At 43.1% G+C, this 27575-nt stretch overlaps 1 protein-coding gene across 2 annotated transcripts in view; it reads left to right on the top strand.

The window, feature by feature from the left end:
• Positions 1-27575, top strand: part of LOC144493849 (signal-induced proliferation-associated 1-like protein 2) — a 490731-nt gene that overhangs the window by 319970 nt on the left and 143186 nt on the right. For both annotated transcript variants that reach the window (XM_078213418.1, XM_078213417.1), the window contains one exon: positions 18072-18346. In XM_078213418.1, the coding sequence (XP_078069544.1) occupies positions 18072-18346 (275 nt within the window). The remainder of the gene's footprint in view (positions 1-18071; positions 18347-27575) is intronic.

The raw sequence follows: 27575 nt of genomic DNA, 5'->3' as shown, positions 1-27575 counted from the left end.
AATACGCACTTCTCCCTGTTATAGGTCAGATTCAGGCGAGATGCAGTGCGTAGAAAGTGTTGGAGATTCGTGTCGTGGTCCTGCTGGTCATGGCCGCAGATGGTGACGTTATCCAGGTACGGGAAGGTAGCCCGCAACCCGTTCTGGTCCACCATTCGGTCCATAGCACGCTGGAAGACCGAGACCCCATTGGTGACACCAAATGGAACCCTGAGGAATTGGTATAGACGACCATCCGCCTCAAAAGCCGTATATTGTCGGTCCTCTGGGCGGATGGGGAGTTGATGGTAGGCGGACTTAAGGTCTATGGTAGAAAACACTCGGTACTGCGCAATCTGATTGACCATATCAGAAATGCGCGGGAGAGGATACGCATCCAGCTGCGTGTATCTATTAATGGTCTGACTATAGTCGATGACCATCCGAGGTTTGTTCCCGCTTTTGACTACCACGACCTGCGCTCTCCACGGACTAGCACTGGCCTGTATGATCCCTTCCTTGAGGAGCCGCTGAACCTCAGATCTAATAAAGATCCGGTCCTCAGCGCTGTAACGCCTACTTTTAGTAGCGATGGGCTTGCAGCCAGGTACCAGATTTTTAAAAAGGGATGGTGTCGTGATCTTCAGGGTGGATAGATTGCACGCGGGGCGCTTTGGGCAATTTGGAGGCTGCGGCTGGTTCCCTACTGCCAGTGAAGGGAGTGGCCCACCGTACTGTAGGATCACACTCTTCATGTGGACCATAAAGTTTAGTCCGAGGAGAATTGGCGCGCAAAGGTGAGGTAGCACAAGGAGCCTGTATTGCTCGTAAACTGTGCCCTGTACCTCAAGAGTTACCATACATCGTCCTTGGATCGGTACAGACCGGGACTGTGATGCCATGGAAATTGTCTGTTTGGCAGGGAGAACCCGGAGTCCACACCTTTTAGCAGTTTCAGGGTGTATGAAACTTTCGGTGCTCCCACTGTCAAACAGACAATTCACAGTTCTGCCACTAACCTTTACCTCCATCATGGAATGTTCCAGTCTGTAATGCCTGGTCTGATCCAGAGAGATCGACGCCACCGTTGGCCCCTGGGCGTCACTGCATGCTGCCGATGTGGATGCTGAGGACCCCTGCTGGTCGCTGCTGCATGCTGCCGATGTGGATGCTGAGGACCCCTGCTGGTCGCTCCTAGTCGTCGTGGACCATGATGGCCGCCCCCATGAATCGCATGTGGCCGAGGGCTCCAAGCGCAGCGACTCCTGGTGGTCTTCCTCCTCCTCTGTCTGCCACGATGGCGCCGTCCTGAGATCGCACGTGGTCGGACCTCGTGGGTACTGCAGCGCCGAAAGAGATGGTCTCCGTTCTGGAGGGTTACAAGCTGCACTGCCGTTTTTAGGTTTGGACCTGCAGACTTTGCCGTAGTGGCCTTTTTTACCGCACTGGCTGCAGATTGCCGTTCTTGCCGGACACTGTTGCCGTGGATGCTTGGCCCCACCGCAAAAATAGCATCGCTGGCCACCTGGAGCTGCCGCCGTCGTCGAATCGATCTGGGAGCGCGGGTTCGCGGGGCGAGGAGGGAGCAGAGCTTGCTCCAACCACGTTGACTGCACGTGGTCCTCGGGGTACAGCGCCAAGCTCTTCGACGCCGCCTCCAACCTCACGGCCATCCCCATTGCCTGGGTCAAGTTGAGTTTCCCCTTTTCTAATAATTTAAGTCTGATGTACGAGGACCCTACCCCTGCTACGAACGCGTCTCGGGCGAGGTCTTGCATGTACTGCTCGGCGGAGACATCCTTACAGTCACAACCCCTGGCAAGCTGCAGGAGTTCATTGGCGTAGTCTTCTATGGTCTCGCCCGACTGCCGACGTCGTGTAGCGAGGAGATAACGAGCGTGAATCTCGTTGGGTGGCGTAATGTACCTATTCTTTAGGAGCTCGACGGCACCCTGGTAAGTGGAAGCTGCACGAATAGCTAGGTAAATCGTGTCGCTTACCCTTGCGTGGAGGACCTGGAGTCTATCACTGTCTGTAGTGATAGCTACCGAGGCTACCAGGTAGTCCTCGAAGCACTTCCACCAATGTTCGAACGTGTTAGCTGCACCGACCGCACGTGGGTCCAGTGTCAGACGATCCGGTTTTAGGATCTGTTCCATATTCTCAGTTAATGTATTAAATTGATGCACCTCAATGAGCACCCGGAAACAAGGCTTTAGTTCTGAAGGCTATAATACATTAACAATGAAACTACTAACACAAATTCACCCGTTCAGACTGAAGGGGTCCTGCCGGAGCAGGGGGTCTTATACCCTGCCACCGGAGGCGGGACCCCACTGGAGTGTGCCATGATAACACTTAGGACAGGTAAACACCCTAACCCAACAACATAGTACAACCCCCATAACAACAACACCCTAGCCCAACAGTAACACAATAACAACCCCAGTGGTGAACCAACGATGGTTCACCACAGTGACCAATCATTCCCTGGAGGGTGGAGGGTGGGGGGGGGGGGGGGGTGGGGGGGGGGGGGGGGGGGGGAAGAGGAGAGGGGGTGTGACGTATCATCCTTGGGGGCGGTGAGGGGTGGGGGAGCGGAGGGGGTGTGATCGATCATCCTCTGGGGGGGGCGTGGGAGGAAAGGGGGTGTGACGTATCATCCTCTGGGGGGGGTGCTGCCACTCTGCGGCCGATCGGTGGGGAGGGAGGGGGCAGGGCGTTCCGCTGGGGTGAATAATGACAGTCGTGGTGCTTGAAGTATGCGGCCACTCCGGAGAGGAGGGATTCGTCTCTCTCCCAAGAGGAGGAGCTGGGTCAGAGAGCCATTGCAGCCTCTGACCCCGCTCTTCAGAGGCTGCAGCGGCGACTTCAGATTTTTATTCGGCAGGTCGATTAGAGTGCGGATCCGCATCGGACCAGAAGACGGTAAAGTGGGATTTGGTGGTAGAGTTGGGCGCGCGGTTCATTAAGTCGATTTGAATGTATGCAAATGCATTTAACTCGTCGAGCCACCCGATTCGGGCGCGGGCCGGCTCCGCACCCGAATCGGGTGTCGGTAAAGCGCCGATCTGCTTGGAATCGGGTGCAGATCGCGGTATAGGCCCGACGCCCAACTTTACCGCGATCGGGCGCAAAGGTTTGGTAAAATTGGGCCCAGTAAGTTGTGAGGGAGACACTTTGTACAGACTTTTGAGAGATCACACCTGGAATAGTGTGTAGTTTTGGTCTTCATATTTAAGGAAGGACATACTTGCATTGAAAGCAGTAATGTAAAGATTCACTGGAGTGAACCCTGGGATGAAAGAGTTGTCTTCTGATGAGAAGCTGAATAAATTGGGCTTTAGCGTTTAGAAGAACAAGAGGTGATCTCACTGAAACGCACAAGATCCTGAACGGGCTTGACAGATTAGACACTGAGAGGTTGTTTCTGCTGGCTGGAGAATCTAGAAAACAGGGACACGGTTTCAGGGTAAAGGGTCAATCATTTAGGACTGAGATGAGAAGAAATTTCTTCACTTACAGCACTGTGAATTATTGAAATTCTCTACCCCAGAGGATTGTGGATCACTGAGTATATATAAGGCTGGGATTGGCAAATATTTGGTTTCTCAGGGAATTAAGGGATATGGGGAGTCGGTGAGAAAGTGGAGTTGAATCCCAAGATCAGACATGATCAATGCGCCATATGGTCTATTCCGCCCCCCCCCCCCCCCCACAATCTCTTGTTTTCCTATGTGTTTTTGATGTTACTTTCACATTTATTCTGTGCCCTGTTATGAATTTACTGTTGTTAGAAACAATTGATTCATAACCCATTTATTTGCATATGCCCTTATACTTCACTCTTATTTGAATTTTCGTAGTGTACATTAAGATGATGGATGCTAGTGATCAAAGATTGAAAGCTTTCATTTGAAGAACTCATTGTTAACATTGTGCACTTCCAGATCAGTTGCAATCACAAGTAAAGTAAAGGTTCCTCCTCCATCCAGTCTCCCTCAGTCCAAAACTCAGAAAAATACCCTACAAGTAATGTATGCTGTTTGTCTGCGAATCTTTGGACTTGTCAGATTAGCAGTAGCCCTTTGTGCAAATTAGGGTTGTTTTGTACTGTGGATCCATAACCATTGACAGATAGATTGAGATTGTCCAAGCTCATTTCTCACATGACAAAAACAGGAGACATTTATCCCATCAGTATCAATGACATCTTGCATTTGTATAGCACTTTGTACATAGTAAAATATTGTAATAATAGAAAATATGACAAAGCCACATAAGGTGACATTAGGAGAGGTGACAAAAAACTTGGTCAAAACAATAGGTTTTAAGGACTGTCTTAAAAAAAGGAGTGGTGGAGAGGTTCAGGGAGAGAATTTCAGAGCTTGGGGCCAAGGCAGCTGTAGACACAGTGAAGAGACTGAAGATTCTGAGGCCAGAATTTGAACCCAGAGATGAAATTCCACTGTCTTGCCCACTGTACGAGCCAGTTTCCCCCACTTCCAATCTCTATTTACTGTAACACTGGATTGCGGCACTTGCATGGAAGGTTGGCATGTTTAATTTGGGTGATTCCAAGTGATGTCACAGTTGAAATCAGTGGTAACCTAAGAAATACCCATGCTGTGAAGCTAGGGGAACTGTGAAAATGATTCAAATCAGAACAAGATATAGAAACAAACCTGCAGTGAAAAGTTTGATCAGTATTTGAACGGTTCAACAAACCATTTGATGCATATACAGAGCTTATGCTGTTCCTGACAGCCTATTTCTCAGTTCCACATTATGCTCTAAACTCCTGCACTGTTTCTAGCTCATCCCCTGATATTACTGCCAGTCTGAACACTGCTTTCATCCCCGCTGCTCACCGAAGTCTTCAGCAGCTCTGTACTGCAGATATTATCATAATTCTTATCTTTGTTAATTATAATTTTACTACAGTATAATTTAGGATATGGCCCTTGGCTTCAGAAATGATAGTTGTCTGTATTGCACAATGCCCCCTGGGTCACACTATTTCTGACAGCTCAATCCTTTCTTGAGATGACTGCCTATCAAGTATAAGTGTGGTAACCATGGCAGCATCGGGCTCTGTCAGATGAGTGAGGAGTCCTTTATCTCCCTGGTATTACAGCAGCTGCCGGGTGTGTTTTTTTTCTGATGTCACCTTTTCAAGCAGTGCTAGTCTGTCTGAAAGTGAATGAAAGAGAATCCAACCAGTCAGATTCTGCTTCACTGCATTTTTGACTTTGCAATCTATAAATGGCCATTTATCTCACATTTTGACATTCTGTAAGCTTCTGCTAGTTGTGTCGTTTTGTATTTCTTCCCTCTCTGGAGTTAGAACTTGGATGGAGAATTCCAACATTAATCTTTATGCCCTGTTTACACTATCGCTGTCGACTTAGCATGATTGACATAATGGTTGCTAAAATTAAAGGTACAACATGCTTTGCTCCAATCCAAAGCAGCAGTGAATCAAGCTGGTATAAACAGCCTTTTGAAAATCTGTCATTTTCTGCTGCGAGAAAACAGAAGTGCACAGAACATGAATTAGCTAGTAGCATAATCCTGCCTTGCACTGTCACTGATTCTGAGCAAGCAACAGCATAAAGGCTGCAACTATACCAATTTCACTTCATTTTTGTAGTGTCCCTTTACCTGCTAGAATTCTACTATCGACATTGAATTAAAAGTTTTGTTTAAATATTAAATCTGTTCAGCAGAGGAAACTATAAGCAATGGGATGGTACGCACACAGAATGGACTGCAGATAAACTGACTCAGTACATAATGCAGTGAAATAGATAGCATTGTACAAAAATGTTTGGGTTCACAGTGGTTCAACATATCTTTACTGAACACCCACAATGCAACTCTCACAAAATATTTCAGTGAATCCCATAGGGCTTGTCATTAACTTTCCTTGAGGTTTAGTTTAGCTTACCAAACATGGGAAGGCAATACATTGTCACTGGGCCAGTCATCAGAGACTGAGGGTTCAAATCCCACCACAACAGTTGGTGAAATTTGAATGATTGTTGTAAAAACCCATCTGGTTCACTAATATCCTATAGGGAAGTAAGTCTGCTGTTCTTACCTGGTCTGGCTACATGTGACTCCATATCCACAGCAATGTGGTTGGCTCTTAAATGCTGTCTGAAATGGCCTAGCAAGCCATTGGGTTCAAGCGTAATTAAGGATGGATAATAAATGATGGTCCAGCCAGTGATGCCCACATCCCAGGAATAAAAAAAAATAAATGAAAGCATTGATCCTGAAGCCATTGGTAACAGACAACTAGGATTCATTCCAATTAGGAGTGAGACTCTACTGACAGTGCATCAGAATTATTGCCAGGTCAAATTGTTTAAGTTTCAAGTTTATTTATTAGTGTCACAAGTAGGCTTACATTAATACTGCAATGAAGTTACTGTGAAAATCCCCTAGTCGCCACACTCCGGCGCCTGTTCGGGTACACTGAGGGAGAATTTAGCATGACCAATACACCTAACCAGCATGTCTTTCGGACTGTGGGAGGAAACCAGAGCACTCAGAAGAAACCCACGCAGACACGGGGAGAACGTGCAGACACAGGGAGAACGTGCAGACTCCGCACAGACAGTGACCCAAGCTGGGGATCGAACCCGGGTCCTTGGCGCCGTGAGGCAGCAGTGCTAACCACTGTGTCTCCGTGCTGCCCTGTGATCATAAGCTACAAATCTACCCTATAGAAAATGGAGCAAATGAGACCTGTTCTATTATGAGAGGTGCTGGAACCCTCCTTATGTTTCTAACTTTGTTTAATTCTGTACAAAAAATAGGCAAAGGGTGGAATGCTCCCAACCTGTGGAGGAAAGGATATGTCAGGAGATTCTGGATAGGTGCAGAAAAAATAGGGTTGTTGTAGTGTTGTAGTGGGGGACTTTAATTTCCCTGGCACAGACTGGAAAGTGCTTAGAGCTGGGGGACCGGACGGGGAGGAATTTGTAAAATGCGTACTGGAAGGTTCTTTGGAACAGTATGTAGATAGCCCGACTAGAGAGGGGGCTATACTGGACCTAGTTCTGGGAAATGAGCCCGGTCAGGTCGTCAAAGTTTCGGTAGGGGAACATGTGGCAAATAGTGACCACAACTCTGTTAACTTTAGGATAGTAATGGACAAGGATGAGTGCTGTCCTACGGGCAGGGTGCTAAATTGGGGGAAGGCTGACTATAGCCGGATTAGGCAGGAATTGGTGGATGTTGATTGGGAGAGGATGTTCGAGGGTAAGTCCGCGTCTGGCATGTGGGAGTCTTTTAAGGAACTATTGATAAGGCTGCAGGATAGGCATGTGCCTGTAAAAAGGAAAGATAGGAAAGGTAGGATTCGAGAGCCGTGGATAACCAGGGAAATTGAGGATCTGATTAAAATGAAAAGGGAGGCGTACGTTAAGTCCAGGCAACTGAAAACAGATGGAGCTCTGGAGGAATACAGAGAGAGTAGGAAAGATCTCAAACGGGGAGTTAGAAGGGCAAAAAGAGGTCACGAGATGTTCTTGGCAGGCAGGATTAAGGAGAATCCTAAGGCATTCTATTCGTACGTTAGGAACAAAAGAGTTGTCAGGGAGAAAATCGGACCTCTCAGGGACAAAGGAGGGGAATTATGCTTAGAACCCAAGGGAATAGGGGAGATCCTAAATGAATACTTTGCATCGGTATTCACGAAGGAGAGGGGCGTGTTAACCGGGAGTGTCTCGGAGGGAGGTGTTGACCCGTTAGAGAAAATCTCCATTACGAGAGAGGAAGTGTTAGGTTTTTTAGGGAACATTAAAACTGACAAAGCCCCAGGGCCTGATGGCATCTATCCTCGACTGCTCAGGGAGACGAGAGGTGAAATTGCTGGGCCTCTGACGGAAATCTTTGTCGCTTCTTTGGACACGGGTGAGGTCCCTGAGGATTGGAGGATAGCGAATGTGGTCCCGTTGTTTAAGAAGGGTAGCAGGGATAACCCAGGAAATTATAGGCCGGTGAGCTTGACGTCCGTGGTAGGGAAGTTGTTGGAGAGGATTCTTAGAGACAGGATGTATGTGCATTTAGAACGGAACAATCTCATTAGTGACAGACAGCATGGTTTTGTAAGAGGGAGGTCGTGCCTTACAAATTTGGTGGAGTTTTTTGAGGAAGTGACAAAAACGGTTGATGAAGGAAGGGCCGTGGATGTCGTCTATATGGATTTCAGCAAGGCATTTGACAAAGTCCCACATGGCAGGTTGGTTAAGAAGGTTAAGGCTCATGGGGTACAAGGAGAAGTGGCTCGATGGGTGGAGAACTGGCTTGGCCATAGGAGACAGAGGGTAGTGGTCGAAGGGTCTTTTTCCGGCTGGAGGTCTGTGACCAGTGGTGTTCCGCAGGGCTCTGTACTGGGACCTCTGCTATTTGTGATATATATAAATGATTTGGAAGAAGGTGTAACTGGTGTAATCAGCAAGTTTGCGGATGACACGAAGATGGCTGGAATTGCGGATAGCGAAGAGCATTGTCGGGCAATACAGCAGGATATAGATAGGCTGGAAAATTGGGCGGAGAGGTGGCAGATGGAATTTAATCCGGATAAATGCGAAGTGATGCATTTTGGAAGAAATAATGTAGGGAGGAGTTATACAATAAATGGCAGAGTCATCAGGAGTATAGAAACACAGAGGGACCTAGGTGTGCAAGTCCACAAATCCTTGAAGGTGGCAACACAGGTGGAGAAGGTGGTGAAGAAGGCATATGGTATGCTTGCCTTTATAGGACGGGGTATAGAGTATAAAAGCTGGAGTCTGATGATGCAGCTGTATAGAACGCTGGTTAGGCCGCATTTGGAGTACTGCGTCCAGTTCTGGTCGCCGCACTACCAGAAGGACGTGGAGGCATTGGAGAGAGTGCAGAGAAGGTTTACCAGGATGTTGCCTGGTATGGAGGGTCTTGGCTATGAGGAGAGATTGGGTAGACTGGGGTTGTTCTCCTTGGAAAGACGGAGAATGAGGGGAGATCTAATAGAGGTATACAAGATTATGAAGGGTATAGATAGGGTGAACAGTGGGAAGCTTTTTCCCAGGTCGGAGGTGACGATCACGAGGGGTCACGGGCTCAAGCTGAGAGGGGCGAAGTATAACTCAGACATCAGAGGGACGTTTTTTACACAGAGGGTGGTGGGGGCCTGGAATGCGCTGCCAAGTAGGGTGGTGGAGGCAGGCACGCTGACATCGTTTAAGACTTACCTGGATAGTCACATGAGCAGCCTGGGAATGGAGGGATACAAACGATTGGTCTAGTTGGACCAAGGAGCGGCACAGGCTTGGAGGGCCGAAGGGCCTGTTTCCTGTGCTGTACTGTTCTTTGTTCTTTGTTCTGTCTGTGGTGGGTTTTGTGGCAGGCAGGAACAGTGAATCTGGCCAGCGTAAAATCCTGCAATACTCCTAATGGTGGATTGCTCTTCCCACTGGCAGGTGGCCTACCCTACATGGCCCCCCCCTTGCATAAGCCCCTGTCCCGCCATCGTGCTTAACCCATGCCCCCACTCAGGCCACACACCCTCTTGGCATCTAACTAGGCCATGGCGCCTAATTTCCACTGAGCAGAACAGTGATGTCTCACCAGTGAGCGGTGAAGCAGCAATGCAGGAGCAGGGAAGTCCTTTAATTTTGGTTTTTCTTTGTAATAGGCTTTGCGCTCTTTCTGGGCGCAAAGGCGTTCTCACAAGCAAAATAGGGCTCAGAGGATACGAAACAGATTCGTGCCCCGCATTAATCAGTTTTCTACCCTCCCATGCTATCTTCCTGGCTCACTACGCTGATCAACCAGCGCTGCAAGCTGGTAAGATTGCGCCCCTTATCTCCTATTTACAAATCACATCGGATATGCAGCACAAAAACAGGCCATTTGTCCAACCCGGCCATTTGGCCAACCAGTCCATGTATGTGTTTGCAATCCACTTGAATCTCCTCCCATATTTTCTTATCTAAATCCACCATCTAACCCTTTATTCCCTTCCTGAAATGAATATTTCGCTTTTCTTTAAATTCATCTATATTATTCTTTGCAACCACTCGTGGTAGTGAATTCCATGTCCTTATCACTCTTAAGTAAAGAAGCTTCCTCCAAATTCTCTATTGAATTTCTTGTTCACTATCTTTCTTTCACAGCCTCTAGTTCCCTTCCCCACAAAGGAAAGCATTCTCTCTCTATCCACTCTGTCAAAACCTTTCATAATTTAAACAGACTCTATTAGATCATAAGCCTTTTTTCCAAGAGAAAAGAGGTGCAGCTTGCCAATTTCCTCATATGTATACCCATGCATTTCTGGTATCATCCTTGTAAATCTTCTCTGCACCCTCTCCACTGTCCCTTTATCCTTTTTACTGTATGATAACCAGATGAGCACTCAGTGCTCTTAGTGTGGTGTGACCAAGAGTTGATACAAGTTTAGCATTATCTCCCTATTTTTCAATTCCATTTCTCTAAGTCTAGCAGTTGGATTGCTTCTTTTTAATGGCTTTGCTAGCCTGTGGTGCAACTTTCATTGGTTGTACTTGTACTCCAAGATCCCTTTTCTTCCTCTTTCACCTAGATTTTCACTTTCCAAGTAATAAGCCTATTCTTTTTACCAAAATGTACTACTTCATCATCTGTTGAACTTCATTTGCCTTTTTTTTTTGTCCATTCTTCACATTTACTAATATATCCTGTAATTTATTGCAGTCCTCCTCTGTGTTACCTATCCACCCACACTTTAGTGTCATCTGCAAATTTAGAAATCATTTTTGATTTCAAGATTCAAATTGTTAATGTAATTTGTGAACAGTAGTGGTCCCAGCACTGATGCTCACAGAAAATCACTTCCCTCATTCTACCCTCTGAATAACTGCTCTTTATTACCACTTCCTGCTTTCTGTCTTGTTGCTTACTTGCAATCCATTCTATTGTTATGACTTTGGGTGATCCCATTATAATATTCTACATCAACATCTCCAGTTAAATTTTGCCATTTTAAATGTCTCAATGTAATTTTGTCTCTCCTCCATTGTTGATGCTGTAGTGGCTCAGTTTCCCACACAGGTTCACCATCATTGGTTGCACATGTTGCAGAGACAGCAAGGGGTGATGCCATGAAAATAAGGATGGGAGTTTTGAAATCAAGTCCTTGCCAGACTGGGATCTGACATAGATCAGCAAGCATAGGTGATGAGTGAACGAGACTTAGTGAGGGATAAGGTACGGGCTGCAGAGTTCTGGATGAGTTCAAACTTATGGCACAAAATGGGAAGCTGACCAAGAGTGTTGGAATAGTCAAAGCCTTGCCCGTCTGGTTTCTAGAAACTTTTTTGGACCCTCTTGCTGGTATTGCATTATTTGTTAGAATTGTCAAATAAAATTACAACTTTTTTTAAAAAAAGAACACCAACTTCTGCTTCATTCACATTGATAGCCTCTGCCTTGGGAGATAAAAAGGAGGGTGACAACTGAGAAATAGTTAAAGGCAGACACTAGTGATCAGGAGCAAGAGGGTACTGTAATATGAGACGAAGGCTACAGAGGCCTAAGAGAGAAAACAGGAACAGTTAGCATCTAACCAGCTGGTTGGGATGGAAAAGACTAAGATTGCATGTACAAATTCTGCTCTATTAATAGTAAGTTTTCTAATTTAATTGTATCTAAATATTTTTACTCTTCACAATTTAATTGGGGATGGGACTGTATGGTGGCTGATGCTGAAATTTTATCCCGCTTCCTGATCTAACTCTCTTGTGCTTTCCAAATCCACAACTAAACTGGGTATTTCTGTTCCTTGACTTCTGAATGGCTACAGATGTGTTGAATGAATCCTGTCTGTATCTTGAATAGCTGCTGACCTGATCTATAAATACCTATTTGTGTGTCTGCTAAACTCGTAACCTGGTCCATCCTTTAATTGGCTCTGTTTGTAACTGTTGACTTTCATCCCAACCAGCTGATTAGAAATTTTCCAATCCGTCTCTCGTTCAGTTGAAAAAAGATGCATGCAAAACTGGCAGTTTTCCCCACCTGCAATGGCAAAACTATAAGATTGCAATAGACTTGGTTAACAAGCCTGAACCCATAAGAGTAGCCACGCTCCAACACTGCTGGGGAGGGATTGCTACAAAGTGTATACCACCCTAAATCTAACAGACGAGTAAGGCAGTAATTGAGAAATTGATGCTAAAAGAAGTGATAAATCTATTGAAATGCAGAAGTTGTGAAACATCAGCAAGCACAGCAGACCAGGAGATACATTATGCTCGGAAACAGTCTAAGCTGAAAGAGAGGCATAATCGCAGGCAAAGGGCAGGATGCAAAACTATGGAGCACAGGCAAAGCCCAGCATGGGGAAAACAGTGTTTTAACTGTAAGAAGCAAAATCCTTTTGCACACAAGTGCTTGTTCAGAAAAAAGCAAAATAAGCCAATACAGTTGGAGAGATATCAACAGACCAGTCTGATGAAGAACTATACGCAATATAAAAGGTTAGTTCCACCAAATGTATAAGACACAAATGGTTTGTGACTCTGACAATGATGACCCCAGAAAGAGAATATCAAGCGAATCAGAAATGTCAGATTGACACTGGTGCATCATGCAACATAGTGACTTTCATAGACCTGTGCAAAATAGCTCAGCATGCAATCCAAAAATGAAACTGTCAAAAGGGAAGGTTCAGGCCATGTGATGGCATGATGCATATACTGAGAGGACAAATCAGCCTGAGTGTCCAATGCAATAGCAAGAAGGAAGATCTAGAGTTCCAGATCACAGCAACAGCCACTCATCTCAGCTGGACAAAATCTAACCCTGAATGTGCCAACAAAGGGCAGAGAAATAACTGAGAGAGAAGGAAACAAAAGACTCCAGAGCGAGGGAGATAGAAGACCCCAGAGAGAGAGAGAGCCAATATTCAAGTAAACCACAAGATGGTTGCAGACCACGTCACTACAATGAAATGCACAAGCTGAAGTTAAATGACTCCGTTCCACAGGAAAATGTTCACATCAGAGCTGAGCTGGAAGATTTGAAATGAAAGATTCCAGCTGCGTATATGTTGGTGAAAATGCACAATAAACTGAAGTTTTCACTGAACCAAGGTGTGCAAGATCAGAACAAAAATTTCAGTGATGACACGAAGGTACCAGGAAGAAGGAATTACCCACAATTCCACAGTTGACAACTCAAATTGGGTGTTAAAAAAAGTCAACTGGGTATGTAGGCGCAACCACAGGCACATATGCTCAACTAGAGCAGCTGCTCCTTCACCACAATCGGCTGGCTGGGGAGAAGGGATCTCACCAGCTGTACTGAGTACAGACCTACCATCAATCCCAGAGGCCCATGTGTTCCCAACGACTGCAATGGAACACAACAAAAGTCACCAAGACAACAAGTGCCACGGGAACGACACTCTTCAGACAGGGAACATCACTCAAACATACAGCCAATGTCAATGAGTACTTGGACCACTAAAAGAACTGGACAATTTAAAGTCTATGTATGCAATATATGTGTAGTAACTGATGAGTAGATCAAACAGTAGTTAATGCTTGAGAACAGTGACTGTATCATGGATAACTTGGATAACTCACTCACAGAGGATAGTACATGCAAATATGTCTTTTGTTCACTAGGAAAAGTTAAAGTTTATTTATTAGTCACAAGTAGGCTTACATTAACACTGCAATGAAGTTACTGTGAAAATTCCCCAGTCTCCACACTCCGGCGTGTGTTCAGGTACATTGAGGGAGAATTTAGCATGGTCTATTCATGCCTTTCAGACTGTGGGGGGGAAACCGGAGCAGCAGGAGGAAACCCACACAGACATGGGGAGATTGTGCAGACTCCGCACAGACAGTGACCCAAGCCGGGAGTTGAACCCAGATCCCTGGCACTCAGGCAGCAGTGCTAACCACTGTGCCACCCCAGAAGTTAATTACACCAGTCGCATGGGCTTGCTAGGAGGGGCCAAGTAGTCTGCACCTGTTCCTAAGGCCTGTACACCTATGTTTGACTTGAGTATTCTGTGGAGACATTGCTGGTGGAAATTTTCCAGCACCCAAAGGTGCCTTTGGTAGGGTGACCCAAGTCTCACTGCTGTGTAGAAGGGTGGTGACAACAAAGCATTATAGAATAAAATCTTCAGTGTGTTATGGAAATCTCTCTGTCAAAGACCCAGTTGCACAATTTTTGGAAGGCCCCGCTGGCCTTCAATTAACTGTGTGCTGGATTCCCTCTTCTTTGGAAAAGGTAGCTGCTGAAATATGGGGAGTGTTCAACGACTTCTGAAGTTTCATCAGCAACAATAGCTAGAGATTTAGGTGCTTGTCTGGGGAAGGGCTGGTGGAGGATTTTGGTCCTGCTGATGTTGCGTGAAAGACCAACCCTTTTATATGTGGTGTTGAAGAGGTTGAAAAAAGTTCTGAATGTCACTTGCAGTATGGGCCACAACTGTGTGGTTGCCAACATACTGTAAGTTGTGGACAATCTGGAGAGTTACCTTAGCCTTGGCTCTCAGTCAGTTGAGGTTGAAGAGCTTTCTATTAAGTCGAAACTGAATCATGACTCGTTGTGAAAGTTGGTCACAAGTGAATTCCATGACCAGGATGAGGTAGATAGAGTTGGCATAATCCATCCATACTTGACACCCCTCCAAAGAGCAATGGTCTCCAGTCCATTGCAAAGGACGGTTGCTGTGATGCTTTAACATAGGAGTCACAGGAGAGTTAAACATTTTGCTGGACTTCCAAGTCTTTCCAAAGGTCTTTGTGGTTGATGAAATTGAAGACCTTTGACAGATCAATAAAGGCCATGTAGAATTATCTTCTTTATTCCAGACACTTTTCTTGGATTTGTTGAGCGATGAAGAATCATATCTGTGGTTCCTCTGCAGGCTAGAAACCTCATTGAGTATCAGGAAGGATGTATTCGCTGATGGGTAGAAGGTGGCTCAGGAGGGATCATGTGCAAATCTTCCCCACAATGGACAGAAGGCATATGCCTCTATACTTCCCACAAATTGATTTATCACCCTTCATGAAGAGTGAAACAATGATAGCATTGTGGACCTGGAGGTGGAACCTCCTCTTCACAAATTTTTCAAAAATGTCTGAGAATTTGAGCAAGCGGTCTTCACTGTAGATCTCTGCAGGAATATTAGTTGGACTACAGACTTTGTTGTTCTTCATCTGTTGAATAGCTTTTTGTGAGGATAAAAATATTGGCCAGGACATCAGGAGAACTCCTTTGCTCTTCTTCAGTTAGTGCCATGAGATATTTTACACCTACTTGATAGGATACATGGGGCGTTGATTTATTTCTTCATCCCTAACATTGCCCTTACAGACTCCCTCAGCACTGCACTGGAACGTTAGCATAAATTAGATGTCTAAGTCTGGATGTTTAAATGGGGCCCAAATCCATGGCCATCTATATCAGAGACCAGAATGCTATTAGAGCTACAACTGGCAATTTAGTTTGTAGATAGAGAGAGCTTTAAATGCATCTTTTAAGTTATTGTCTTTGAAATTGCCTCTCCATAGAACCATAGATTTCCTACAGTGCAGAGAGGCCATTCGGCCCATCAAGTCTGCACTGTCTTTCTGAAAGAACATCCCACCTAAGCCCTCCCCCTACGCCCGTAACTCCGTGCATTTACCATGGCTAATCCACCTAAACTACACATCTTTGGATTCGTCATGAGTGATTTTGGAAATTCTGGCACTTTAGGGACCTGAGGACATAATTTTAACTTGAGCCCCAACAAACCCTAAACATAACAAAGGGAAACAAGCTGAAGCTTTTGTAACTTTTCATGGTTGAGTTTATAACTAAACTTAGTATTTAGTTTCAAAATGATAATATTCTTTGTTTATTCTATTTCATATATATAATTATATATATGACATATATATGGGGTGGCACGGTAACACAATGGTTAGCACTGCTGCTTCACAGCTCCAGGGACCTGGGTTCGATTCCCGGCTTGGGTCACTGTCTGTGTGGAGTTTGCACATTCTCCCCGTGTCTGCGTGGGTTTCCTCCGGGTGCTCCGGTTTCCTCCCACAGTCCAAAGATGTGCAGGTTAGGTTGATTGCCCATGCTAAAATTGCCCCTTAGTGCCCTGAGATGCGTAGGTTAGAGGGATTAGCAGGTAAATGTGTAGGGATATGGGGGGGCCTGGGTGGGATTGTCGCTGCAGATTCGATGGGCTGAATGGCCTGTTTCTGCACTGTAGGGTTTCTAAGATTCTAAGATTTCTAAGACATAATTATATAACCATAAATAAATAAATATGTATTCTGGTCACAAAAAATGCAATTTTGAAATTGAAGCCTCCAAGTTGCATGTTTTCCTATCAATTTCTGTGGCCTTTGTTGCTTTCCCATGTTGCTGTGTGATGTAAAGAGCTTTGCACAGAGGATTTTAGGCTTGCCTTTTTGATCTGTTTGCTGTTACCTTTTCTGTTTTGTTCCATAGTACCCATGAAGCTATTTCTCAACCTTTGCTTTTCACTATCCTTGTAACTTTTTAGAATTGAATTGAATAAATACAATATACGTCTTAACCAGACAAAATCAATCTTTGTGTATGTTCTTCAACTCAGTTAATTTATTTCTTGCTGTCCCATTAGTCTATAAAAGAAACTTTTGGTGAAATTTAAGAAACAAGCTATTAATGTACTTTGCAGATGAAATAACACAATATTTGATTTGTCATTTTTCTCAGTTAATAATGAATATTTTTACCCATGTTTAAGGCATCAATGAATCAGTACTTGTAATTGGTGTGGAAATAATTCAAATAGCCAGAATAATTATGGAAGCTTCCATGCATTTGAAAAGCTTGATTATTTATATAAGTGTCAGCCAGTGAGCTGGAAGCAGGTTGGGACTGAGTGGAGGCTGGTTGCATAATTCAAATTAAGACTGCAACATCAATGCTAGCCGTTGATAGCACTGTGGTCTCCAGGAGTGATTGATGAGGGAATTATCAAATCATCTTGATTCTGGAATGGAATAGTGCTGTCACTCTGTGCAACCAAGAAACCCCATTGGATGTTGGTTTGGATGTCAAACATTCAAGATAAACCACTCTGTATTGCAGAAACTCATCAGGAAAATCTGTTCCTGGAAATACAAACTAAATACCAAGATCAACTTTTTGACTAGTTCGAGCCTTCTTCTGTAGGTGTGCACTTTGTCACTCACAATGCTACAGAAAAAAATGCAATGGAAATTAATAACTATAATTGAAGGATTTTCATAGGATAAGTGCAGGCTTACCAAGACTCCTGAACTGTCCTGGAGTCTTCCAGAATTAAGGAATAATACTCTTGGTACTCCACCATTCCTAGAGAGAAATTGCAGGGACAATATCTCCTCTTATTTCTCTCCAGCCTGATTCACAAACAGCAGGTTGCAATACACCCAAGATGCAATACTTCAATAAAACCACGTGGTGGATACAGTATTTTCAAGAGCTCCAGGATTGAGAGTATTATTTCCACCATTATTGAATGACAATGCGTAACCAATGATGGCTGTGAGGTAGCTAAAGACAGGAAGCTGCATGATGAAACCAACCATAATATCATCCAATCAAAGTTGGCAACTCTAGTTTTGTGAGAGTAACAGATAAGTGAAACTGTAATTGTAAGAAACTTTGAAAATTTGGCCAAAGCAGCTTCGATTTGAAAAGACCAATCAGTTGGTCTGGGAGAAGACCTTTGGAACTATTCTCAATCCAAATCAATATCCTTATTTATTCCCTCTGTGGTAGATGTTGGAATATTTGTTACTTTGAAGGGTATTAATGTGAGTCAAATTAAACTTGGAGAATTTGAGATAGAGCAGTTGGCAGAGAGAAAGGTATTTTGTTATGTACACAGTTGTGAGGTATAGGCTGTTTCAGGACAGTCACACCAGTCACATAAAGATGACGACATTTCACCCTTCTGAGGATTTTGAAGACAGTAGATGAGCTCAGGTGAACTGATTGAGTTATCTCCTTGCACATGTAAAATTATTAAATTACTTAACAATGTGATTCTTCTCATCCAGCTAGTGACCAGAGGCTGTGAAACAGCAGAAATGACTCTGAGAAGGAATGGCCTTGGACAGCTTGGATTCCACGTTAACTTTGAAGGTATTGTGGCAGATGTTGAACCATTTGGCTACGCATGGAAAGCTGGCCTGAGGCAAGGGAGTCGTCTCGTTGAGATTTGCAAAGTAGCTGTGGCAACCTTGACCCATGAGCAGATGATTGACCTGTTACGAACATCTGTGACAGTGAAAGTGGTGATTATTCAGCCACATGAAGACGGATCACCCAGAAGGTAAAAGTACTTGGTGTTTTTGTGACATGTTATCTAATGATTCACGGTGTATGTCTTTTAACATGTGCTTTAAAGAGGCTTGGACAATAGCTAAAATGTAGAGAGTATCTTTATCCTGCTCTTAAACTGCAGGAAAGTACAGCAATATCATTGCCATCTGCCAGCAATGAACTTAATCCTGGTTTTAATGAAACATAATGTTTTCAAAAAGTGACCAAACAAAGCTGGTAAATTCTCTAAAAGGTTTTGCTGCAACAGTGCAATTTTTTAAAAAATAGGCTGTTGCTGGGATTGAACCTGCATTTACAAATTATGATGACAGTAACACCCTTGTAACAAAAGACAGCAACTGAGCGGAGGTGTTCAGCAAAGCAATCATCCAATTGAAAATGTTTGCTCCACAACACTTCTTCCAGTTGTAAATTTGTATGCCTATTTTTCCAATTTGTTTCCCCATGTCGACTCGTAAGTTTGCTTAGTAACCAATTGAACCCTTCAAAATTCTTCAAATAATTATTGTCCATGATTTTCTTCTTGTTAGCTGAAATTTATAATAAACAAAATTTGTTTTTGTTGACTGACACACTTGGTAATAGTCTGATTAAATGTATTCATTGGTTTAATTCCTTTTTACCTCAATAATTAAGAGAATTTTCGGTTACACCTGTACAGTCTACTGTTCGCAGAATTTCCTGTTGTCCAATCTGTGAAAATATTCAAATAGTTGGAATTTGGATCATTTTTTATTAAAATTTCCTGGTTGATAAATTTTATGAACTTCCTTTGGTGAGAAAATGAAATATGGTATTGCATATCCGATTCCCGGCTTGGTCATTGTCTGTGTGGAGTTTGCACATTCTCCTCATGTCTGCGTGGGTTTCCTCCGGGTGCTCCGGTTTCCTCCCACAGTCCAAAGATGTGCGGGTTAGGTTGATTGGCTGTGTGAACATTGCCCCTTAGTGTCCTGAGATGCATAGGTTAGAGGGATTAGCGGTTAAATATATAGGGATATAGGGTTAGGGCCTGGGTGAGATTGTGGTCGGTGCAGACACGATGGGCCAAATGGCTTCTTTCTGCACTGTAGGATTTCTATGATTTCTATATCCTTTGAATAATCATTGCTCTGACTCAATTGGACTAACCTCTCAACTGGAAATACTCCTTCAATATTGGTGACTGTTCTCGCGGGGGTTCATTGCTGTGCTTGAGAAAGATGCAAAATAAGTAGCTGGTCTTTTTGAAATCAATGCTCCATTGATTTCCCTTGGTTTGGAATCTTAGATTTATGACTGTGTGCTTTCTTTCGTCCTTTCTGCATGCTCTATATATATCTGCTGCCAGTGGTCTTAATGATTTTTGAGAACAGTGACTTTGAACACAATGAATTATAAACACATTATAAACACATCAAACATTAAATAGTGATCTAGCAGCAAAGCATTTGCTAAATGAATGTACATTTAAGAGTTCAGTTATTATTGTACGTGAATTGATCCCAGAGCTGCTACTGCAGTTACTGTGAGACATTTGTCCTTGGCAAATGGAACTATAGCATCACTATGGTTTCCTTTGGTTACACAGATAATTTAAAACTCTTTCATTAGTCAACTGATAAACTGTGAAGGAAGTTGTTGCTGTGTTCATGTGAGAGGGAATTGTGTGTAGTGGCTGTATATCTAGAGGAATTTTTTTTTTAAATGCCATGTCCTAAATCATTTAATATCTGTTCGAATGTGCAAACTGCAATGTTAAATATCAGGTTCATTCTGCCTGGTTACAGTGGTACAAAAATAATTCTTTCCTCTCCTGGGGAAGTGCAGGATATCAAATATCAGTGAAGTGTCAAAGCAGAGCGTTTAGCTGTGAGGTTGTATTCTGTGGACAGTTTCTTATTAATTTAAGTAGAATGAGCATTCAAGAGAATCTATAGCAATGCATTTATACTCTCCTATCTGCTGAGCATTTTTATTGTACTCCAGTCAAATTGGGCCAGTTAACTTATTGCGGTCACCAGAAGCAGAGCTTTCATTGAGGTAAATGCAGTAAGTCTAACAATGGGGTAAAGAGATTAGAAGACTGTTCATTACACAACTTCTGTAGATGAAGCATGACCCTCTTGATAACTTCCTCTCTTCCAAAGAAAAGACCCATCTGTCTGATCATATGAATGGAAAATGTTTTAAACGTTATAAATGAGGTAGGAAATGCTCTTGGTGGAATGGCCAATATTATCCCTCAACAGAAAGGTCCAAAACAGATTAACTGGTCATTCATCTCAACTTTATTTGTGGGATCTTGCTATATGCAAATTGGTTGTCATATTTTCTACAAACAACAGTCAATCACTTCAAAAGTAACTAATTAGCTGCAAGACATTTTTGAACATCTTTAGGATGTGAAAAGGTGTTCCATAAATGCATGTTCTTTGCACCGTTAAAAGGACAAGTTTAGAAGATCTCTGTTCACACATAGAGTAATTAGAATTTATTTTACATTGCTTCGTGGCCATTGAATCAGACAAGACCATGATATTTTAGAGTTTGCAGCCAGGCCTCAATGGCAGCAGCACTACCAGGGGTGGCATGCACAGTGGCACAATGGTTAGCACTGTTGCCTCATAGAGCCAGGGACTCAGGTTCGATTTCCGGCTTGTGTGACTGTCTGTGTGGAGTCTGCACATTCTCCCCATGTCTGTGTGGTTTCCTCCGGGTGCTCCGATATCCTCCCATAGTCTGAAAGACGTGCTGGTTAGGTGCATTGGCCATGCTGAATTCTCCCTCAGTGTTCCCGAACAGGTGCCGGAGTGTGGCGACTAGGGGATTTTCACAGTAACTTCATTACAGTATTAAAGTAAGCCTGTTTGTGACATAATAAATAAACTTTATTTAAGAGGCAATTAAACACTTGGAGTAAAACTTCTTTTGGAACAGAAAAGTACGATTTGACTAATTGGCTCTGATGTAGAGCTAGCACCGACCTTCACCAAAATGTTGATAGCCTCATCTTTTAAATTATTAATTGTCACACTAGCTGTGTGAGACAGTCAGGGAATAGCAGTCATTGCACAACTAAGCAGACAGGTGTGGATTTTTTAAAAATGATTGGAGGATTGGCCTCCAATAAATGAATAAATTCAAAGAGTAGCAGGTAGGAGGATAACAATACATTAATGGAGGAGCAAGCTACAGTGAATTAAATTCATAAACAATGGACACCAAAAAATTAATACAGCAGCAGCCAGGAGTGATTTAGTACAGGCAACCAGGGCAAAGTAATGCATGAATAAATTAATAGCAAAGTACAGAAACCACCATATCAATAAACAAGTACAGCAGCTGGCAGGAATAAATTAATAGAGCAGTGACCACAGGGTGCACAAGCAAATGAATGCGAAAACTACCGCTTATGAGTCCGTCTGAGCAACTATTATTCTGTAAATATGTGACAAACATGCTTTCCTGACGAAATTAGGATAGCGGTCACGAGAATAAAACCATGAGAACAATAATTGCTCATTTCAAAATTGGCCTCGGAGTGATGGAAAAGGATGGCCTGAGTGCTGATAGATTAGAGTGAAGAGTGATATCTTCAAATAAAGATGTAAAAGGCCACAGGAAGTAGGTGATTTAAATTTAAGTCAATTATAGTTTTTAAAAACTAATTGTTCACTGAACTTCCTGTTCTTAACTTCAGTCATTATAATGTATTTTAAGTAAATTGCTATCATTACAAACTCATGTTTGTAATGGTGATATAGACAAATTTCTCCATCCCCTAAACTCACCACATGAGAATCACATTTGGTTTTGATTCCTCATGAGGATCAGCTAGCATTATATTTCTCTAAAGAGCAGAATTTAATGTACAAAAATATGACTTGCTTGTGAGCAAAAAAACAAGATGGTGTCAAAGTTGTAAGAAGCTTTTCAATGATTTGCTTCACAAGCCACTCAGTGGCCAAACTGTATAATTACAACACCAGTTTACATGAGGCATTTGCATTATCAAGCAAAACAGGAAATAATATTTTGTAGACAAAAAGTCATTCAGATTTGTTTTGGCAATCTGATGATGCATTTATTGCTCATTGCTGGTTACCCCAAAGTGATGGTAACTGGTTGCATTCATGAGCATGCATGGAGGTGATGGTGCTCTTACAACTGGAGAATACCAGATAATCACCCAGTAGCAAAGAAAAAATATGTTTCGGATGGTGTTTATGTTGGGTGAGAACTTGGAGCTGTTTGTGTAACCCTTGCTGCTCTTATCTTTGGTGGTAGAGGTTCTGAAATAATGTCAAAGTAACTTTAGTGAATCTCTGCAGTGCATCTCCTATGGATTGGATGTACTGCAGCCACAGTTCACTGGTATTGATGTGTGGATATTGAATGAAATTGTTGGGACTTTGATCAGGCAGCGCAGATAGCTTTATCCCAGATGGTGCTGCTGCAGCTGCAAGGCATCTGCACACGATTCATTGCTCCATAATATGGGAGGTTCTATCATGAGTTGTACTGTTACAGAAGAAACAGAATATATACCAAAAATCTGAGCAGGAATTCTAATGCTTCTGAGTAGGATTGTCCTTGGCTACCATGGATTTTACAAACTTATAGAAGAAGTGCTGTGACTCATCAAAACCAATAAGATGCTCTTGTATTGTTCAGGTAGGATTGAATCTTTCAACTTGGGTCACATTTACTTAATTTCAAATATCCATCTTTGTGGGGGATTTTTAATAAAAAGTGTGGCATTTTATATTGTGCTGAGTTCCGGTGTGTAGTTTTCTGCTCATTAGCTGACCCCTCTTATATAAGTAAACAGATTGTATGTATCTATAACAACAATAACAAGTTGCACATTGTACATCCTTTAATATGATCTAAGCTGCTTCGCAGCGGCATTCTGAGCCACATAAGGAGGTATTAAGGCAGATGATGAAAAGCTTGGTCAGAGGTAGGTTTCAAGGGATGTCTTAAAGGAGGAAAGTGAGTTAGAGAAGTGAAGGGGGTTTAAGAATGAAATTCCAGAGCTTAGAGCTGAGGCAGCTGAAGGCACAGTCCCTATGGTGGAGCAGTTGAAATTTGGGATGTTCAAGAGAGCAAAATTGGAGAATTACAGGTATCTTGGAGGTTAATGGAGTTGCAGAGATGAGGAGAGGTGAAATCTTGAAGGGATTTAAAAGCAAGGATGATGATTTTAAAATTGAGGCATTGTTTAACAGAGAATCAATGTAAGTCAATAAGCACAGGGATGATGGAACAGCACCATTTGGTACAGGTTAACACATGGATGACAAGAGTTTTCAATGATAAGTTTATGGTGGTCAAGGTGTAGGAGGCTAGTCAGAGGTGTATTGGAATAATCAAATCTAGAGTATCAAACACCTAAATGAGGGTTCCAGCAAAAGTTGAGTTGAGATAGAAGCAGAGTTGTGTGATGTTACAGAAGTGGAAACAGGTCATCTTATTGGTGGTGCAGGTATGTGGTTGGAAGTTCATCTCAGTCAAATAAGATGCCAAGTTTATGAACAGTCACATTCAACCTCAAACAGTTGCCAGGAAGGGGGATGGAATGTGGAGTTTTTAGTAAGTTCAGTATTTCCAATATTTAATTGAAGGAAGTTTTGCTTATCTGTACCAGATGTCAGACAAGCAGTCTTAACAAATTAGAGATAGTGGAGAGGGTTAGAACAATGGTGGTGAGGTAGAGTTGGGTGTCACTGGTGCATGAGAATCCAATCCCACTGCTCAACTTTGTTCTTCGTTGTATGGACCATGTTTCTGTGGGCAGGCAGTAGAATGATAAAATAATTTAGTCATTTTGATCAAAAGCAAGCTATTATTCTTCCATCTCATTGAACCATCATCACAATCAATGCAATTTATTTCCAGCAGTGTAAACAATATAGCGTTTTAATAAATCAGGTCTAGAAGGCTTCACATTGAAGGAATTAGCTCATTTTTAAAAAGACAACAGGTGTTGAGTCAGTTTGTGCCAAATGCTTTGCCTCTGATTTAGATCAGAGAAATTACTCAGAATAAGAGACTAATCCATCCAGTTTCATGATTTATCTTTAAACAGAACTATTATAAATTAAACACTATTTCATAGAGCCATTTTAACATGATTGTTAGGAATCTGAGCTGACCACTGAGCCGTCCAAGTAGTTAGTTTGTTTTATTATATTTTGTACGCTGCGTTTTCCAATTAAGCAATTTTCACCAAGTAACTTGGTCGCACAACCATTGCCGAAAACTATTAGTTCAGAAATGTGAAGCAGTTTATTTTTCTTCTGGCAAACATGAATCTTTTTTTTTAGCATTCCCACTTCAATCATGCCTAACACATCTCACTATAAAATAAAATGCACATCATCTCAGGTAACCCCTGATCAACTCAACTCCCCTGGCTTAGTCCTGACTCACCTGAAGAAGGGGCCTGGGGCTCCGAAAGCTTGTGTGGCTTTTGCTACCAAATAAACCTGTTGGACTTTAACCTGGTGTTGTTAAACTTCTTACTCTGTCCTGAACAGCATGCCATCCACTCACATAAGGAGAGAGATTGCAACAAGATTGCTCCTTGAAAAGCTCCCCCCCCCCCCCCCCCCTCCCCAACCCCACCCAACCCCACCCCAAACCGGGCTTCAACCTGCCACATCAACATTGGGCATTCCTCAATGGTTTCTGTACTGGCCAAAGCCTTTGTGCAGCAAATTGGCACAAAAGGGGCCTTGGAGTTAACCTGAAAGGCAGCTGTGGTGCACCCCAATCAATGACTCACATTATTGAAGACTGCTCCCTGACAAAATTCAGCGGAGAGCTCCAAGAGCTCCATTTAGCCACTGCAGAAGCTATTGTCTGGCTTAATGATTAGTGCACATGGTAAAAATAAAATCAGTATCCTACCCATGCATCAAAATATCTATGTTATTGGAGCAAAAAAATCAGAAAAATGCTTCATTTCCAGCACCCTAAAACACAGTGTTGACTTTCTGCATACGCTGAGAGTCATTTAAAGCTGTGTGACCCAGTCAATCCATTGTGATGAAACTGTTCATTAAAATCAATTCTATTTTAAAAATAAATGTAAACACAGTATAAAAACTTCTATTTTAAAGCTGTCAGAAACTTAAGCCCTGAAATCCTTGGAGTTGGCAGGCTGGAGTAATATTAGCTGATATTTAAGAAAGGAGTCAGTTATTGCTCTTGTACCAACCCCATTCCATCTTGATGTCTATTAAAATTACTGAGACTGGTGGGAAGATCCCTGCAGCCAGATGTCCTTCCAATATTTCAGAATGATTGAGGCTTCGAAGGTTGGACTTGTAGTTCCTTGAATTTATATTAAGTTCATCTTTCTCTACATAGCTATGACTGTAACATTACATTCTGCACTCGCTCCTTTCCTTCTCCCCCATGTACTCTATGAACAGTATGCTTTGTCTATATAGCACGCAAGAAACAATACTTTTCACTGTACACCAAAACATGTGACAAATCAAATCAAATTTGGAAGATTGATTGGTGATCTGATAGTTAAGAGTAAAGGGGACATAATCTCGGGCGGGAATTTCCAGTCTCGCCCAAGCAAGGCCATAATTCTGCAAAGATGAGTGGGAAGTCAGAAGGTTGGACTGGATATAAAGTAAGGAGTTTAACAACACCAGGTTAAAGTCCAACAGGTTTATTTGGTAGCAAAAGCCACACAAGCTTTTGCTACCAAATAAATCTGTTGGACTTTAACCTAGTGTTGTTAAACTTCTTACTGTGTTTACCCCAGTCCAATGCCGGCATCTCCACATCCTGAATATAAAGAGCAGCAAAGAATGACTAAAAGATTAACAAGAAGGGAGAAATTAGAGTTGGAGAGAAAACTAGCTAGAAATGTAAAAGCAAATCTAAGAATTTCCACAGGTACTTATAAAGAAAAAGAGTAAGTGAAATGAGCATTGGTCCTCTAGAGAGTGAGACTAGGGAATTAATAATGGAAAAATGTTTGATTTGATTTGATTTATCATTGTCACATGTATTGGGATACAGTGAAAAGTATTGTTTCTTGCATGCTCTACAGACAAAGCATGCCGTTCATAGAACAGTAGAACATAGAACAATAAAGCACAGTACAGGCCCTTCGGCCCTCGATGTTGTGCTGAGCTTTGTCCGAAACCAAGATCAAGCTATCCCACTCCCTATCATTCTGGTGTGCTCCATGTGCCTATCCAGTAACCGCTTGAAAGTTCCTAAAGTGTCCGACTCCACTATCACAGCAGGCAGTCCATTCCACACCCCAACCACTCTCTGAGTAAAGAACCTACCTCAGACCTCCCTCCTATACCTCCCACCATGAACCTTATATTTATGCCCCCTAGTAACAGCTACATCCACCCGAGGAAATAGTCTCTGAATGTCCACTCTATCTATCCCCCTCATCATCTTATAAACCTCTCATCCTCCTCCGCTCTAAAGAGAAAAACCCTAGCTCCCTCAACTTTTCCTCATAAGACCTACCCTCCAAACCAAGCAGCATCCTGGTAAATCTCCTTTGCACTCTCTCCAATGCTTCCACATCCTTCTTATAGTGAGGTGACCAGAACTGCACACAATATTCCAAATGTGGTCTCACCAAGGCCCTGTACAGTTGCAGCATAACCCCACGGCTCTTTAACTCAAACTCCCTGTTAATAAACGCGAACACACTATAGGCCTTCTTCACGGCTCTATCCACTTGCGTGGCAACCTTCAGAGATCTGTGGATATGAACCCCAAGATCTCTCTGTTCCTCCACATTCCTCAGAACCCTGCCGTTGACCCTGTAATCCGCATTCAAATTTGTCCTACCAAAATGAATCATCTCGCACTTATCAGTGTTAAACTCCATCTGCCATTTTCCGGCCCAGCTCTGCATCCTATCAATGTCTCTTTGCAGCCTACAGCAGCCCTCCACCTCATCCACTACTCCACTAATCTTGGTGTCATCAGCAAATTTACTGACCCACCCTTCAGCCCCCTCCTCCAAGTCATTGATAAAAATCACAAATAGCAGAGGACCCAGCACTGACCCCTGTGGTACACTGCTGGTAACTGGTCTCCAGTCTGTGAATTTTCCATCCACCACCACCCTCTGTCTTCTATGAGATAGCCAGTTACTTATCCAATCGGCCAAATTTCCCTCTATCCCACACCTGCTTACTTTCTTCATGAGCTGACCATGGGGGACCTTATCAAAT

The sequence above is a fragment of the Mustelus asterias genome, chromosome 5 (genome assembly GCF_964213995.1).
Source record: "Mustelus asterias chromosome 5, sMusAst1.hap1.1, whole genome shotgun sequence".
Taxonomy (NCBI): Eukaryota; Metazoa; Chordata; class Chondrichthyes; order Carcharhiniformes; family Triakidae; genus Mustelus; species Mustelus asterias.
The sequence above is the reverse complement of the archived record's forward strand: the minus strand, read 5'-3'. Positions and strand labels throughout refer to the sequence as shown.